Consider the following 12,153-nt stretch of genomic DNA (forward strand, 5'->3'; position numbering starts at 1 on the left):
GTGTTGTTATTGTGTTGGCAGAGTCATATCGAGCGGCAAACCACGGAGCCTGGCTCGTCGCGGCCGACTGTCCCGGCTTCTGCAGTTCAATCATAACGGAGGGTATCGGTATCGTTCCCAAAAGAAATATAAAAAACGATATAACAAAGTTTAATGAGAAACGAGCCCAAAAATAATAAATAATGTAAAAAAAAACGATTCCATAGGCGAATAGAAAAACCGCAAAAGCCAACCTCCCGACTACCAGATTAACTACCCGTCCGCGCGCTCCATTTTTTTATATAAACTATCAATTAAATGCTTTTTTTCTTCTTTCTCATGACAATTTGTTACCAACATCGGTATTCATGGTCCATGATAGTTTTGTTCAAATTTATCATGGGAGGCTATTGATATTTAAACATTGAGACAACCTTGTTGTCGAAGATACATTTCGTTAGGTAAAACATCTAATGAGGACGAAGACTGAGGTGAAAGTTCAATGAAGTCTAGATTTATTAAATACGATAAATAATTATCATTCTCGGTCGAGTAATCCAATACGAAGTATCAGAAATGTCGATGTTCGTTCCTAAAATCGTAGATCAATCAGTATCTGAAAAAACTTCAATGAAAATAAATGGGATGGAAATTGATGTATCAGTTCATACGCGATTCATAACAAATGAATGTTCTGCATTTTTTATATTCCGATATCTTGAACATAGGAACAGTTTGCAGAGCTAGACAGCTAAGGATGAAGATCCATTCCTTTCAATGAAAGTTTAAAGAGGATGGCTACATTCACCAAAATTATAACAATAAATTGAAATTTTTTGTGTATGTGTATCAATAAAAAACACATTCCTGTGTTTTAACTGTTGAATTTGAACTCGTATACACGACAGCTATAGCAAAACCGTACCATATGCGTAACTACGCTTCATGACTTCGTCAAAAATTATACGAATTTAATGAAAATAGTTCGGAAAGATTCCATACACGTTTCGGAAGAAGTTTTTCGAAAAGGGAAACTTTTCGTCTGTATAGTTATTTAGACATTTAAAAAATAACATAGTATTTTGTGATTATTTCAACTGAAGCTATCCGTCATGTCACAGAACGCAGCAACATCCCAGAAATAGCCATGATAAATGACCGCAGCAATTTCAAAACTAAAATAATCCCGAGTCTTTAAAAACGATCTCGCATAAACACGTCAGGGATGCCAATAACCATATGTTATTCCCATGTTAATGTTGTAATATAGTTATTTTAAACGTTCATGTACAACGAATTATTGATGTATTCAATAAAAATTTGTCAGTACTTGTTCATTTTTATCAACTTAAACGACAAAAATTTTCCATTTTTCTCGGTTAGCAATGATCAAAGAAGCCAGTATAAGCGTAGGCTTACTCCCCTTACTGTGTAGCCACTCTCTTTAATCGGAAAGAGTTCGTTATTGAATGAAATCGCGTGTTGAACAAAAAATAACATTTATTTCATCGTACGAATGTCGCGACGAAATAATTCCTAGGTCAATAAACGGAATCGAAGCTATAAAGCTAAAAGAGGCAGAGAGAATAAAAGAAAGAGGAAGGAGAAGAAGGGGGAAAAATGGCGAAAGACAGAAAAGAAACAATGTCAATAAGTAGAAGTTAGTGTGTGTGTGTGTGTGATTCACGAAAGTAGGTCGAGTGTGTAATGCGAATGTTCACGCGTGTCGGAGGATGATACTACGACTTTTTAGACCCTCCATTCATATACATGCATATAGATATCCTTTATGTCGCACATGTGAGACGACCTATTTGAGCTTGTTGGGCCGTAATCAGCGATTATATATGACCTAGCAAAGCCACGGAAGTGTTACGTCAAATCTGGCATACATAATATATTTCTTTTCCTACTTTACTTGAAAATATCGTTTTTCCTGCTAATCTTTGTAGATGCTTTCAATATTATTATGACGCATTGAAAATCTATTTTTTGACCACTCTGGAGGGAGCTCTCCATGTCTTTCCTCGGAAAAAAAAGCAGATGATGAAAGAAAGGTGTTGTTCCACAAACTCTTCCACACAAATATTTCCACCAAAGGTGTGACATTTTAGGGAGGTTGAAGCGTATCTTATGTTAACCCTACACCTCATGTGCCTTTTTTCATACCCTCAACCTCATGACCGGGGTTTGAACGCACCCCACTCTTTTTCTGCTTATAAATCCGGTTCTACGATGCTAAACTGACTTTATCCTACACCATTTTCTTCGTTTTTTTGTAACGAAGAGAATGATGTACGATAAAACTAATTTCAATTGAATTTATATATAAAAAAATCCGTCGACAATCAGTCGATAATGTCGCTTGTTAGGACGGGAGTGTAGTTTGAAGTTCGCGTGGGGTGTGCTCACACCCCAGTCATGCGTTCTAGGGTTAAAACTATTTTCCAACTTTGCACATTAAAATTTTTTAAACAGAAAGCTTAAGACAATATTAAACTTCTGGCGGGATATGCCGATGATTCACCGTCGTGAAATTGAAATATTTATTGTTGAAGTTTGCAATTTTTTGAAAGCTTCCATAAGAGCCCATGTTTAACCTTGTCATTTTCGACAATGAATATCTCGCGATTACTAGGCGGTGAAACCTCTTGAAATTTTTCACACATAATTAAGCGCTATTCAAGAAGATTCACGTAAATTTTCAATTCATTATTTTGGAATAATAAAATCTAATGTATTTTTCGTATGATGTCCTCTATATATCCCTTCAACTTCTTTAAGCAAACTCTCACCCTTTGGAACGTACCTTTTATTCTTCAAATAACCCTGTACAGAATAAGGATTATAAATCGATTCTTATTTTTTAATATATCATTAATATTACAACACGAAATACTTAATGAGAAATCCGCCGATTGCTTGGAAATCCTAATCCTCAGGTTGACTTTTGTACCACTGTGGATATAGTTAGAGAGCCCACGACCAAAACCATGTGCGATAGCAATACGGCCAAAACAGTATTAAATTGTTAGATTTTATCAATTTGAACCCAAATAGGCGAGTAGAAGCTGTCAAAAGTATAACGACCGCATGGGGGACCATTACTGAGTGATAAAAAAAAGACAGTCGTTGTCATAGTAATACGTCAGATAATTGGAATCTACGTAGTGTAGGGTGGCGCAAAAAAATCGACTATTTTTTTTCAGGATCTCCTATGAAAATATGTTAATTTATCATGATTCAAGAGCCCCCTCCAAAATTCAACTCAACAAAAAAATTTTTAAAGGTCGCTCAAGATATTTAAAAATTCCAAAAATAGTAAAAATTTGACTTTTTCTATTTAAAAAAATTTTTTGCTCGAAACACCGAAATTTTGTCCAAAAAAACCAATGAGTTTCTGGAATTTTTGACTCAAAATATTCATTTTTTAAAAGGTCGCTCATAATTCATTTTAATTTTTATATGCTTTGCTTTCGATACTTCGAGAGATCTTTAAATATTCATATTGGTTATTCATTTTAATTTTCACTTTCAATAAGTAAGATAATGGTTAGAAATTCACAATGAGATGGAGGAAAAATTTAACGTAACAAGGTATTATTTTACAATAGGTCGATATTTTTATTTAGACAATTCAAACAATTACGAGAACTAGTTAGCAGAGAAAATGTAATTATGAATAGAGCATACCTCTGTAATCAAAATATTTATTGACTCTCATAATGAGTGAATTTGGTACAATACTGACTGAGTGATGTTTTGAGCAATTTGTTTTAATAATTATCGAGTAGATTTTACCAACAAAAATACTTCGAATTGTTTTTTGCGAACAAATACTTTATAATTGAATGAAAGCAAAAATAACGCAGGCTCAAACACGGTGTCAAAATAGTAAACTAACAATTTTGCTACACCGGTAAAAAAAATTCCGTTATATACGATTGTCACGTATATACATTGTTATATACAATTTTTCCTCCGTTACGTAATGTATTTTCATCGATTATCTTACTAATTGGAACTCAAAATTCAAATTGATAATCAATATGAATATTTAAAGGTTGCTCGAAGCAATAAAAACAAAATCTATAAAAATTAAAATGAATTATGAGCGACCTTTTAAAATGAATATTTCGAGTTAAAAATTTCAGAAACTCATTGGTTTTTTCTGTACAAAATTTCGCTGTATTGAACAAAAACAATTTTTAAATAAAAAAAGTCAAATTTTGACTATTTGTAGAATTTTTTTAAATCTTGAGCGTCCTTTAAAAAAAATGTCTTTGAGCTGATGTTTGGAGGGGGCTCTTGAAAAATGATAAATTAACATATTTTCATAGGAGACCCCGAAAAAAAATAGTCGATTTTTTGCGGTAGCGCAAAAAATCGACTATTTGTGTAGACTAGTACATTGGTATAGTCATTTCACAACGAAAACACTTGTTTTCAGAAATTTACCGCGCGATGAATAGCCTGAGCGCATTTTTATAAATTTCATAAAATTTAACCGACATGTGTCATATCAGCCCAGACAATCTTTTTTCAAACCTTTTGTATAGCTGCCAAGATTACTAAAAAACTGTTTTCAAAAATTTTTAGTGTCGCCCACACTCTGAAAAACGAAAAAAACGAAATTAATGTTTTATTTTCTCGGAGTTTCATCGAAAATGATTAGTACATCAAAGAAAAGTAATATTCGCAAAATTTCTGATTAAAAACAAAAATTTAGATATTGCTCAAGCCACTTTTCGATTTTATCATATTTTTTTCTCAAAAATTACGAAGCGAAAATTTTTTTTACGCTTTCATAGGAGAAAGTGTTAATGCTCCATGGAATCTTCGAAAATTTTGTCACTGTCAAAAAATTTTGAAGGCTGCCTTGTATAATATATTTCTTTTTTTCTATGTATGTAGTTACAAATGATGAGATAAAAAAACGTGTGGCCGCAAATAGCAATTTTTGTCATCCTTCTAAAAGAAGGGGTGAATGTACTTTGCAAAAACATAGTTTTTCAAAATTCTATATTACAATAACAAACATTTTTACATTTTCTCAAGCGATTGGTTTCAATTTTCCGGTATTTTTTATAGAGTTATGTATTTTTATGTACAAACACTTGACATGGCATCGTACAAAAATGGCAACATACCAAATAAAACTGTCTTTTGCTCAATTTGCATTCTCTATTTAAAATCGGATATTTCACCCGAGATAGAAATTTGGGAATATTCTGGTTTCCCCATTTATTATAAACATTAGTAAAATCTTTTTACTGGATTCTGTTAGAAAATAAATGTAAACTAACGAATGCAAAATCGCAAAAGAATTTTAGTTCTAAACTGTTTGTTCAAAATCAAACTTCATGAGTTTGTACAGGATGGCAATTTTGTATAACAGACCTATTTCAATTTTCTTAATTGAATTTTTTTTTATATTCACCAATTTTTTTTAAGAAGTGATTTTTAAAGGTTTAACGAGAAATATTAGCGATTTTACATTCGTTAGCCTACATTTTTTTCTAACATAATCCTATCAAAATATTTTACTAATTTTTATACCAATTAAGAAAATAAAATATTTTCAAACTTCCGTCTCCAGTGAAATATCAGACTTTAAATAGGGAATTTAAATTCGGCAAAACACAGTGTTATTTGATATGTCGTCAGTTTTGTACGATGCCCTGTCAAGTTTTCGTGCATAAAAATATATAACTCTATAAAAAATACAGGAAAATTGAAACCAATCGCTTGAGAAAACGCAAAAATGTTTGTTATTGTAAAATGAAATTTTGAAAAACTATGTTTTTGTAAAGTACATTTACCCCTTCTTTTAAAAGAATGACAAAAATTGGTATAGTGGCCACACATTTCTTATTGTCATGATTTAAAGCTAAATATACAGAAGAAAAATGAATGATGACCTTTGTAATTTTTTGAGAGTGACAATAATTTGGAAGATTCATCCTGCCATGGAACATTAACACTTTCCGTTAGATGAGCAGAAAAAAATTCCGCTTCGCGATTTAAAAAAAAAAAAAAAACAAGACAATATCGAAAAATAGTTTGAGCACTATCTAAAATTTTGTTTAAAAATCTGAAATTTTGGGGAAATTACTTTTTTTTTATATACCGAGAATTTCTGTGGAGCTCCGAGAAAAAACAATATCGATGTTTTTTAATCACCGTAACGTATCGTGGCTTTTGTTGTTGGATTATTAAAAGAGTTTTACTAATGACATTTATTTTATAGAAGACGTTCAAGACAGTGATTGGAAAGTTCAATTTTTGTAGCTTAAAATAAACATATTTACTTGTTAACTCCATCTACGATCCCTTTTGTTCCATTTATTTAACCCCTCTACCTTCAATTCGACAGTTTCGGCCAAATTTAGTCAAACAGAGCATCAAAAATCTTTCTAATAGAGACGGCGCTATACTCAACTTCTCTGAAATAAATTTTTTCTATACCTGCACGGCTTACTTAATGATGTCGAAAAATTTTCAGAAGTATTGCTATGATACCGATCGGTAAAATTTTTTAACATTTTTAAAACGATTTTGAGATGCAATGCGACAATATTTTCTTAGCATCAACTAACCAATTTTTACTTGTAAATACGATTTTTAGATGTATTACAATGAAGATTTGTTCGTGTCTCATTTCTAATTTTTTTAAGTCACCCTTTGGTTTCGAGCTACACTATTAACTTTTGAAATAGTATATTACGACCCTAGGCCCGAAAGTTGGATTTCCTGGCATGTGCTATATGAAGGCCGAGGCGAAGCCGAGGCCTTCATGTCGCACATGCCAGGGCATCTAACATTTGGGCCGTGGGTTGTATACTATTTTTCTTGATCCCGTAGCCGAAAGTACGTTCAATAATTACTAGCAATTGCGAGGAGGGGGGGGGGGGGGGGGGGGGGGGGGTGCCCGCCCGACTTTTGCAGGACCGAGGCGAAGCCGAGGTTTTGCTGGTCGGGGCGGGCATTAAAAACATAAACAAAAAGTAAAAAAACACACACAAAATATCACACAATGATACAACAATATTATTAGTACAAATAAATAATTCGTTGATACATGTCTGATTCAAAGTCCCATGATAGTTAACAATTTTTATATATGAATATTTCCCGCTATACTTGACAATTTATATGAATATGTGCTTTCCTATGAACCTGGAATTTGGAAATACAACATTATTCCGGACGACCATATTCATTTTATAAGTTCGGTTACATTATTTTCTGTTTTCGCATCTGAACGAAAAAATGTATGTTATTCGTCCGGGTTCATGGCAGTATAGCGCATAACATGAATGATAAAAGCTACGCTATACGCGCCCGCTTGAAGCAAATAATAATGATGCTTGGCAACGAATAAACAAAATCATGGCAACGAATACAGGCTTCACATTCATATATCGAAATGTTAAAGGATCACCGGCCGCAAAAATATCGTCAGAGCGCACTGAAGTTAGCCGAGTTAGCCGGCCACGAAAAATGCTCTTCCCGGCCTGAAATGCGGCCGGAAAGTGCGTACTTTCGGCTAGGGGAGCAAGAAAATTATGTTTCCGGTGTCTTAGAGGTATTCTTTAACTACCTTCCCAAAATCAAACGTATGGCTATGACACGTGTTGGGTCAATTCTTTGAAACTTTTGAAAATTCTGTCAGGTCAAACGCTACGCGGAAAATTTCTGATATAGGTATTTTGTGGTCAGGGCAGTCATGCCTATCGATTCGATCCGGTTTTAACCGTAATACTATGACATAAAAATCTTGGACGTGGGCTCTCGTACTAGTAGTCTCTTCGGCGAAAACTTTTAATCAATTGACAAGCACAAAAATCGTAATAATAATATATCCCAAAGTTTATTTTCTTACATTCATTTTTCTCCATTCTAAGCGTGATATTAAAAAAAATAGATAAAATGAAAACAGAAATAGTTTCGCGTATAAAAAACATTCGCACATTGAAATGAATGTTCGATGGCCGACAACGCATCGTCTTCTATTCTAAAGATAGCTTCGCTTGCGATACGTGAAATATCAACGAGGCAATTCAAAAATGGAAGGCAATGGAAGGCAGGAGTGTTAACATTTGTGAGAGAAGGTCTAAATTCTCAATGTAAAAATACCCACAGGATTGTCTCCCCGTTTCTACATCATCCACGACTCGATCGATTCGACGTATTCTCTTCGAAATAGCTTCTTTCGTCTTCGGAACTAAAAAAAAACTCGTCATATGGATAACAACTCTCTATTAGGGTGGGTTAAATTAAATAACTATTTTTTTTTACACCCGATATAATAAAAAATAGTGTTTGGCATCTTTAAAAAAAACTCTCTTCAAGTATTAACCCTTAATATTCGAATTACGATGTCTCTCATCGCCAATTTGTATTTCCCCTTTAAATAACATGAGGAATTTCTTCTTCTAACTTCGGAATTTTATTTTTATAGAAAATTCGATGCTCTACAAGAAAGCCCTCTGGTATCTAATCGATAAAAGTAACCGGACAGAAAATAATCGGTGATAATTAATTCTGGATTCTATTTACTTCGTTTTTTAGTACACAAATTTGAAATTTTAGTTATGAATAAGAATAAATATATGTTATTTATTGTTTTCAAATAAAGTTGAGACATTTTTTCTCTGTCTTTATTGTCATTCATCTTTATGATCTTTGTTATCAACAAAAGAATTTTATTGTCAAATTTTTAATTAATTTTAAAAAACGAGTACCAAGTTGTTTTTTCTTTAACTTACAGTATTTTTTATTACAATTTGGGAACTTTGTTCGATGATGTTTTACGACTTACAGTAAATATTGAAACTGATCTTCATTTTTTGTCACACATTGATTGCAGCTGTTCTACATTCTCTGCAATCATTTACAACTTTAAGTTGTTTGAAAAAATCTAACGGTTCTTTCGAAACGAAGTTGCTCAAGTCTTTTTCCATCGTTGAATTAGTTTTTTTCTATTCAATGACAAATCTTTTCGTTTGGCGACTGGAGTTGTAGTAAGTTTTCATGACTTGAACAATTTTTCCTTTATGCTCAACGAAACATTTTCATCAAACAATAATAAAACGGCCAAATCATTAATAGAATACCAGATCATAAATAACTCTACATCTCGAGCCACGCGCGAAAAATGATTTCGCATTAATGGTACTTGAATAATGATTTTCCCGTTTTATCATTGTTCGATAAAAATTTTCATTTGAGTTTGTTTGATGTAACGACGAAAACAGACTTGAGCAACTTCTTTTTGAAAAAACCGTTAGATCTCTCCAAAATCTTTGAATTATACCCTACGATTTTCTTGATATCAGAGTTGAATCGTGGCCTACAAACGATGGTTATAATAAAATTCTAAAAACAACTAATCCTAAAAACGATAATAAAATTTTTTTGTTGATAACAAATATCATAAAGATAAATGACAATAAAGATAAAGAAAACATGTATCAAATTTATTTGAAAACAATAAATAACATATATTTATTCTTATTCATAACTAAAATTTCTTAAAATTTCAAATTTATGTACTAAAAAACGAAGTAAGTAAAACCTAGAATTGATTATCACCGATTATTTTCTGTACGGTTACTTTTATCGATTAGATACAAGAGGGCTTTCTTGTAGAGCATCGAATGTTCTATAAAATGTGCTGAAAAAATTCTCTCAACGTCAAAGGTTAAAGTCTAATAAAATTCCGAAGTTAGAAGAAGAAATTTCCCATGTTATTTAAAGGGGAAATACAAATTTGCGATGAGAGACCTCTTTATTCGAATATTGAGGGCTAATACTTAAAGAGAGTTTTTTAAAGATACCAAGCACTCCGTTGTTTATTATATCGGATGTAAAAAAAATAGTAAAAAAAAGGTGCTACGTGCGAAAGTGAACGTTGACCTACTCCCGAATCATCGGACCTTATAGGAGGGAACACCGATCTATATTTTCAATAAGTGAATGCTAATGACTTTCATCCCGTTCCTCAATAATGTGAAATAGAATTTGATTAGACACGGATAAGTTATAGCAATTAGAAACGATGATCAAAATGTTTGTCCCATAACGCGTTGAAAAATTTGATCACGGCTTTTACGATGTTTACGATAAGTGATCGTAACTTTTTTCAAAACTACAGTTTACATGCTCCGAGTCCTGTCTTAGCTCGGCCAAAAATCGGTGACTATAGGTTGAACCTCCGCTCCTTCTCAGTAGAATATAATAACACATATATATTTTTCACTGACATACAAAGAATTTACAATTCCAGCATTTCGCATTTTTCCACCATGACACTCCCGGAAAAGCGGTCTCCCTCAATTTTCTTGCAACCTCTCTGTCTCTCTTCAGGTTTCTTTCATACATGTTTCCCATAAATTTATTCTGTTGGATATAATATAGATATTATTACGTCAAGCCGCAAAATAAATGCTGCGAGCTTATTAACCATTCTTCGGTGTGCTTTTTGTCGCGGTCACTCAGCGAATTTTTCTCGCACCATTTTATTAACCCCCATAAAGTGAATACGGGGTGCTGTCTGTATTTTCATTATTTTCATAAATAAAACCTCTATGCAAAAAAGCTTTGATCGATCGGACCACAAATTGGTAGAAGAAAGTAGAACTAGACCCACGACCCACGTAATATGAAATTATCAATCACTACCAGCTCCCGCGTGGAAGAACAAATGCATCATTGCGAACATGACTAAATCTACATCATACTGTTAACGGCACTGCAGTTATGTATTTATTAACTGTTGATATTCAAGAGTCCAGTTTTTACGTACACAGAAGATATCTACCATCTGATATTATTATATATAGGGGAGACCGGGACTAGTTGGCCAACGGGCCGAGTTGATTAATAAACAATTCCATCCAAACCATGGAATGTAAACATTAGGGTGTCCCAAAAAGCGATTTTTTTGTTCATTTACAGTCTCTTAAAAGCTCGTATATGATGAAATGAAAAAACCTCGTCAAAAGTAGGCCCTTCAGCTTGAATTAAACGTCGTGCAAGGCATTTTTGTTTTTTTTTTGCAATTTTATTAAAAAAAAAAAAAAATAGGGTCTTTGTCGGAAATTGATAATATAAATCATTGCATGATTATTTTATAATATCTGGGGGTTAGTATTTACAAGTGGTCCTTTTCCAAAAAGGAGTCCCAAAACTTTTGAAAACGTGTGATATTGATAATAAATAATATTACGATTAATTTTAAGAAAGGAGAAGGTAAAAAAACAAAAAGAAAACAAAATCTTGTTTTTATAAGAGAAATTTTAATTTCTGAACTACTGTAGTCATTCATTCTTTCAATGTTCGTTGTTCCAAACCCATACAACCTTTAATCTTTTTTTAAACAAAACCCATACAATCTTTAACTCGTAGACGTGGTTGAGTGGGTCCAGAACATCTTTCGATGTGTGTGTCGAATCGTTGTCCGGATTTGGCACACTTTCGATATGTGAGCGGAATAGTTAAATGGGTCTGAAACATTTTTCTTATTTCGTAATTTGATTTTCTTACCTCCTATTCGTGATGTTATTCAGATTTTAAAAGGAAATTTTTACCTCCCCCCCCCCCCCCCTCTAAATTTAATCGAGGTGTCATTATTTATTGATGATAATGCATGAAAAAAAATTTGGAACTATTTTTCGCAAAAGGACCACTTGTCAATGTTATAGCGAGATTTGGGTGTATTTCCGAAGGCCCCAAACCGAATTTTGCGATGAAACTTGGCATACACCTTCTATTTAAGATTACAAGAGTTCCTTTAAGAGGATTTTTGGCGACTCGCAATATTTACCCAGATATTGAATGTTAAACTTTTTAAACACGAGCGAGTATATCTGTGTCATTCCACCAATTATGGAATTAATTTGTGCAGGAGAGTCTGAATTATTAGTAATGGTTCAAAAAATTTTTCAAAAGTCATCACTGTGAACCTTCATGATTTTTTTCAAATTTTTCTGTCGAGACGTTTCGAAGTTATAGAGGTTTGAAAATTTGCAATAATTGTTGACTTTTTGTGTTAGAAATATCGAACCTCTTTTTATCGAACTATTTTTAAAAAAATTAAACGTAGTGATTCTTATGTGAAATATCTCAGCTTTTCGATGAAAATATTTTCAAAATTCTCCAGTATCAGGA

General features: G+C 32.9%; 1 protein-coding gene across 8 annotated transcripts in view; it reads left to right on the forward strand.

Annotated features, from left to right (window-relative positions):
• Positions 1–12,153, forward strand: part of Cngl (Cyclic nucleotide-gated ion channel-like) — a 358,428-nt gene that overhangs the window by 302,615 nt on the left and 43,660 nt on the right. For 7 of the 8 annotated variants that reach the window (XM_043411139.1, XM_043411140.1, XM_043411142.1 and 4 more), the window contains one exon: positions 22–102. The exons of the other annotated variant lie outside the window; for it this stretch is intronic. In XM_043411139.1, the coding sequence (XP_043267074.1) occupies positions 22–102 (81 nt within the window). The remainder of the gene's footprint in view (positions 1–21; positions 103–12,153) is intronic. 8 annotated transcript variants of the gene reach the window in all.

Source organism: Venturia canescens, chromosome 2 (genome assembly GCF_019457755.1).
Source record: "Venturia canescens isolate UGA chromosome 2, ASM1945775v1, whole genome shotgun sequence".
NCBI classification, from domain to species: domain Eukaryota; kingdom Metazoa; phylum Arthropoda; class Insecta; order Hymenoptera; family Ichneumonidae; genus Venturia; species Venturia canescens.